This window comes from Micropterus dolomieu, linkage group LG04 (genome assembly GCF_021292245.1).
Source record: "Micropterus dolomieu isolate WLL.071019.BEF.003 ecotype Adirondacks linkage group LG04, ASM2129224v1, whole genome shotgun sequence".
Classification (NCBI taxonomy): domain Eukaryota; kingdom Metazoa; phylum Chordata; class Actinopteri; order Centrarchiformes; family Centrarchidae; genus Micropterus; species Micropterus dolomieu.
In genome coordinates, this window is record NC_060153.1 from 13,144,404 (window position 1) to 13,151,001 (window position 6,598).

A 6,598-nucleotide genomic window follows, 5' to 3' on the forward strand; every position below is an offset into this window, starting at 1 on the left:
CGCCTTGTTATATTTCTGACCTTTTAGTCCCATACGCACCAGCACGTACCTTGAGATCCTCGGGCAGAGGTCTGTTGTCTGTTCCAGAGTCTCGACTGAAAACTAAAGGGGACAGAGTGTTTGCTGTCAGGACCCCGAGGCTCTGGAACAGCCTGCCCGAGGAAATCAGGTCGGCTGAGTCAGTGAACTCTTTTAAGTCCCTTCTTAAAACATACTTTTATAGGAGAGCCTTTCCCGATCTTATTTGACTTTATTTTATCCCTTTTATTGTATTTTACTAATTTTATATTAAATTTTCATGCTCTTATCTTTTTTTTGTATTATTCTTTACACTTGTTAAAGCACTTTGTAACTTGTTTTTGAAAAGTGCTCTACAAATAAGGATTATTATTATTATAATAAGTTAATAATTAGTGTGGACAATCATGGTCACCACATGAGGAACCCCACGGACATTTGTGTTCTACTAACTTTTCCTCTAGTGTTGCCATGAGGTTTATTGTTTGGATATCTATTGGAAAGATGGCCATGAAATTTAAGCAAGTAGTTACTTGCCTTTTTTTGTCCCCTGCTTAACAGCACCCATGATGCCACACCCTACATGCCAGATTGCCTACAAACCACATTAGACACATGAGGTCACATGCGGGAGGTTCTATGCTAGGAAGCAGAGATGGGCACAGATACATCAAAATGTATTTTAAAATTTTAAGTGAATCAAAAGAAATTACAAGGTATAGCTGCCATGCATATATCAAAATAAAAAAACTGTATATTTGTACTTCAAATATATTAAACTTACTGTTCCAATGTACCGTTAAATCACTTTGCAAACCTTCTGTCTATCGGCCTATTTGATATATCCTTCACCGATACACTGACTCAGTGGATAATGTTTAAGAGCAACAACCTTTGTGTCAATAATGAGTCATGCAATAAATCTGATTAACCAGTAACAGAACCAGTTAACAGATATTCACACATCCCTGTGATCACCCAGATAAATGCCAACCAGCTGGGTAAGCTCAACATTGTGAATTACAATAAGGCACATGTGTGCATTTAACAAATTACACCATCTTGTGGCATTATAAAGTAATGTAATAATAAACCTTCTTTGAGTCTGGATCCATTTTCTCTTCTGATCTCAACGAGTCTGGGCAAATTACTGAGTAGGCACCACTCAAAAGCAGTAATTTTATAATGTCATCACATGAACTTCTTAAAACGTATTTTACAGTGTTTTATACAAGAGAGAGAGAATACTTGTGTGTGCAGCATGTTTGTGCACCTTAAAATCATCTGAGGTGGCCCCCTCTGCTGTTCCAAAGGTGTTTCTGTTGGACCAGTTCCCGTCTCCATCTGGCAGTCCAGGATTGTTTCCCTGCTGGCTCGACCAGCGGTCTCCCACTGTGCACCTTCCATAAATACTGTTCTCATGGACGCTCGCCACCAGCGTCCAGCCGCCTCCCGCAGTGGTCATGTCACAGAAAGTCTGATAGACCATGCCATTAGCAGTGGTTAGGTAGTACAACCCATCTGGGAAAATAATGGTTAATGTTAATAAGTGAAAATACCCAACTTTGTTTTGATTTATTGGTCATCCGTTTTTGAGTTGTTTGCCAAAATATTAGTTTTAAACATTGCTTAAGGGGACTGCAAACAATTATTTAAATAATTAATTTTCTATTGCATTTAATGTACATTAGTTTAATGTTAAGAGTAGGGGAGAGCGGGGTACGTTGTCTCGTGTGTAAGTTGTCACACTGCTCATAACTCCAACACTAGAGGCTCTATGTCAAAAATCAAATAGCCATTTTGTGTGACTTCTTTTTCTATGTTCAACTTCCTGTTCGCATGTGGTCAAGGTCACTCTAATCTGAGGTGAGCACAATGTTATTATTTTTTTGCTTCAAAAGTAAAACATTTGCACTTTACATTTTATGTATTCCAACCATATTAGGTGTGAATGTTCAAAATGATAACCTTGCACAAAGTATAGGAGACAATAACGTGTCTTTTGATACTTCAGCTGAAGTGCTATGTTAAGCTAACCTTGAGATTTAGCCAACATTAGCACACATGTCAGTTTGGGGCAAGTTGTCTCATTGTCGCAGCTGTACAAATAAACACATAGAACATGCTCAAAAAACTATGTGAAATTGTGTAATTACCTCTGACACAAGCATTAAATGATACTGTAAATATAATCTTACACACTGTAGTTTACAGCAGCAGCCATATGCCTGGACAAGACTGAATTCATGACAGAGTACATAAGGACTTATATCGTAGGCATGTAGTATGTTAGTAGATACAAACACACACACACACTACATGATCCAGTTATTAATTTAGTTAGGCAACAAGGGTAGCAGACTAATAAGCTTGTAATTAATTTGTAATTGCAAGGAAGAATGTGTTTTTGAAGGAAAGAAGAAAATTATCAACAGAAGACAGAGAATGACAGTACACAGCCTGACATAATGTTAAAGGCAGTCAGGCAGGTGAAGTTGAAGAACAAATCAATCAGAAGTCAGCAGCTAAGAATTTTGACGTAAGCCGCCGACATCCCTATTGGCCTCACCTATGTGGAGCCATTTTCATGCAATATTCGAAAGAAGACGTTGTTTAAGTGTGTGAAATGCAACAAATGGGCCTGCAATGCTTGCACCTCAGGCCAGGCAATTTATGTGTGCCAGAACTGTGACACTAAAGACATGTCTGATTAGTCAGATACATATGTAGGTCGTACACAAAATTCACATTGTTTCATTAGTGTGTTTAAACACCACATCTGTTTAGTTAAGAAGTAATACATTTAAGCAAGTTATCTGCAGCATTACATTCAATTACCATAGATCTATTTGCACTCCAGAGAACGTTTGATTTTAAAGTTCAAAGAAAGAGGTTGTCCCACTTAATGTGTGCTCTGCCAACATTTTTGTTTTGAATTAAATTATTTATTTTCCAAATTCCCTAGGCTTGATTGTTGATTGATTTTACTTTTAGTTCTGGTTACAATTTGAAATTGAAATCAGTATTCACAATTAAGTGTTCTAACTGTTTAATAATCCAGTGTGACAACTTACCTGGCGATGGGGCAAATTGTCACAAGTGCACACTCTCTATTCAACAGTCTACAGCTCCATAATGAGATAAGATATGAAGATGTAATGAATACAAAACTTCTGCCCAAGACTTCATTCTTTCATTTGGTTTGACATTCGTACCATTGTAATGTACGGTGCTCAGTAAATATTAGATGGTGTGAAAAGTGTGACAACATACCCCGCTCTCCCCTAATGCATAGAGGAACATCTCATGTAGGCTACGTCTGCTTACCTTCTTGTTCATTATATCTGTCCCTGATCTCTTTACAGCTCCTTGCAACATAACTGGATCTGTTGCTCAGTTTCTCCAATCGTTCAAGGTTTTTCTTGATCAGGTTTTTAGTCGTCTCAACATTCTTTGTGGGTGTTGTGACTGGTGAAAACCAGTTATTAAAATAAGAAAGAGAGCAGTGATTTGGGAAAGTGCAGTACAGCGCATGAACAAAATAGAAATTTGTATATATGTGTGTAGGTCAATATCTAATGCATTACCTATTTGTGAAGAAGCAGCTGCTGCAAAGGACACAAGATCCACTGACACGAAAACCACCAAAAACCAAACAATACGGTGCAACATCTCTGTAAAATAACATATAACATATTAAAAACATGTTATCCCATACCCACATGACACAACACGTCATTGGTAAGTTGTAGTAAGATAGTAAGTTGTTAATTGGTAATACTATTTTTGTCTTTTGTTTTACTTCACTTCTATTGTAGTTCCTTCATCAGTAACTGAGAAAGTAGTGAGGTGTTGATCATATAGTCTCTAGAGGTTTAACTTTATGCTCTATGAATAAAAAGCTCAATGATTCACAGGATTTTTACAAACAAATTTGCTTTGAAAAAACAGCAGGCTTAAAATATTTATCTAACAAAATAATTTTAAAAATCCCTAATATAACAATTAATGCCTGAACCAAGCACAGAAATCATATTCTCGATTCTCAAAAGTAAATAAGTAAAACATGCTTAACAAGACCTTTTAAGATTCAGCAAAAAACCATAATATCCAGACACTAGAAGATGAATCATTAGCAAATCTAGAAAGCAAAAATACAGGCACAGGTTACAGGCAGATGCACAAGACACAAGCAACAACAACCTCACCAACACAGAGCGGAAACACAGACAATAAATACTAACACAAGTACAAGCTGGCAAGGTGAACGCAGGTGAAACTCAGACAGGAAATAAGACACAAACAAGACAACAAAAGTGAGAAACTTTCAAAGTAAAACAGGAAACAAACAGATCATCAAACCATACCATGATACAGGGACTGTAAAGAAATACTTCTTACCGCACTCCCAACTGAAAATTATCATCAGTGTGCCCTTAAAACAATTAAAGAGAGAGTATGTGATTCTGCAGAAGGATCGTTGATACTTAAACTCAACTGCCAAAAAAATACACTCCTCCCTTCAGTGCTCCCCTAGAAACTCCACCCCACAGATTTCAAATCAGCTGTGTTGAAACGCCTTCGGCCTTGCCTGGTCATATAACAGTCTTCTCTGTCATCTCTCCTTCGTAGTGCCTGGAGTCCAGCACATTAGAATGTGCCGGTGTATAGAACTCTCTCCACCACTGCCCCCTCCACCCATATCTCCTTTGCATGAGCACTAACTATTGCTGATTGGCTAAAACAATGTTGCGTGGCAAGGTCCACACCACTTTTTTTGTTTTCTATTTACTGAACCAGGGCTGTGTATAACCGGCTGTCCTTTCAAAGCACACAGAAAACAGAGAGCTAGCAAACATGAAATATTCACTAAATGTAACAAAATTTGTATTGGGTTATACACTTATGATCACTTATGATCCCTTTTAACTTGAACAATACAAATAAAAATTTTGAACACTTTCAGTATTACCTCAGTAGAACTATTAATTGTGCTGTGGGTTGAATGACCTCCACTTTGCAGCTGGAATATATGGAGTCACTAAAGTGTCAGGGTGAGAATATTTTGGAGGACTGCTTTTGCGTCTCTCGCAATAAATTTAGCATTACCTCACAAAACCTCCATTCCTTCTGAGCCATAACTGTGTCTATTCACACTCAGCTGCTCCCAGTGCTATGCCACAGTATGTATGAGCTCATAGAACTTTACTTTGAACTGGGAATTATGGTGATATACGGTAGTACTACTGCTCAATAGGCTAGGTTATGTAATTAAAACTTAAACAGTGCTTTAAGTGGAACAGTACTCAATAGCAGGTATGGACTGGTAATCTGGCATGCCGCGCAAATGCCCGGTGGACCGACCCACCTTTGGGGCCGGTGTAACGTAATTTTTTATTTATTTAGCTGTTTAAAAAACTGGGCCAGCGACCAACCCATAGAGCACAGACAGCAGCCCACTGGGTAATTTTCTATAGAGACACTGGGCCCAATCACATCTCTTACTGGCCCCCACTCCCTCACCTTGTGGCCCCTGTTTCTTGCTCTGCGGGCCAAAAAAGAATTCTTCAGACGGAGGCCGCCAAATGCGTTCTACTTAGTATAGGCTTTGCCCTCTAAGGCTATCGCTATTGGGTTTACCCCTGTAACACATGCGCAGCACTGAGAAAAGCTTGTCTACGGCCACCTGCAGCATGGGCATCTCCTATGTCCGCACCTTATAGAGATGCACGGTAATTATTGATGCAATATAATATCTTCAGATATTTTCATTATTGGAATCATATCAGAAAATGAAATTTGGCCGATAATTTAGCAGATGACAATCAAACAATGCTGTAACATGTTTGAACATTCCCTTCGATGGATGCTGGCCTCCACGGGGGTGACTCCAGTCTCGAGGGGGCTCCCTCCTGCGATGTTTCCATCCCTCATGAGAGAGCTCCCCGCCATCATCCAGAGGGCTTCTGACCACTGTCATCTGATTCTTCCCCCGTGGGAGAAATGAAATACTTGTCTGGAAAGTGTCAGTGAAAATGAATCCAAACTGCACAAGGGTTCTGTGTCGTGCACAGTGGCCCGCCGGATGTGTTACAGCATGCCGAAGCAGTGTAATGATTTTTTAAAAATGTACTAATTTTCTGATTGAATACTCTGGATTTTATATGCTGTCTTTTTGTTAAGAAAGATTGTTACAATATAAATGACTCACATGTCTATATTATGGTATGATTTCTTTTTTAAGGTTGAGGTGTATAGTTAGACACATAAGCTTTCATTTAAAAAGCAATAATAGAGAGATATAGGCTATTTAATACACATTTAATTATCAAAATATAGTGCCTATGTGAAGACACCTGTGCAATACCCATGCTGTCTGATCAGCATCTTGATATGCCACATCTGTGAGGTGGATGGATAATCTCGGCAATGCTTAAGTTTGCCAGTAGTAGAGATGCTGGATAATCAGCCAGTACAAGCACAGACTGAGTTAAAGCAACATTAAGTAGTGTTTTTTAACAGCTTCAAAATTATTTCAATGGTACACTGACTTAGAAAAGGGTGTCATTGCCTCGCTGCG

At 38.7% G+C, this 6,598-nt stretch overlaps 1 protein-coding gene across 1 annotated transcript in view; it reads right to left on the bottom strand.

The window, feature by feature from the left end:
- Positions 1-639: 639 nt before the first annotated feature.
- The window catches only part of LOC123969677 (intelectin-like), a 6,443-nt gene continuing 484 nt past the window's right edge, over positions 640-6,598 (bottom strand). Inside the window, exons 2-5 of the mRNA XM_046047298.1 lie at positions 3,606-3,692; positions 3,346-3,486; positions 1,292-1,539; positions 640-660 (exon numbers count right to left, since the gene is read on the bottom strand). Of these exons, the coding sequence (XP_045903254.1) occupies positions 640-660; positions 1,292-1,539; positions 3,346-3,486; positions 3,606-3,692 (497 nt within the window). The remainder of the gene's footprint in view (positions 661-1,291; positions 1,540-3,345; positions 3,487-3,605; positions 3,693-6,598) is intronic.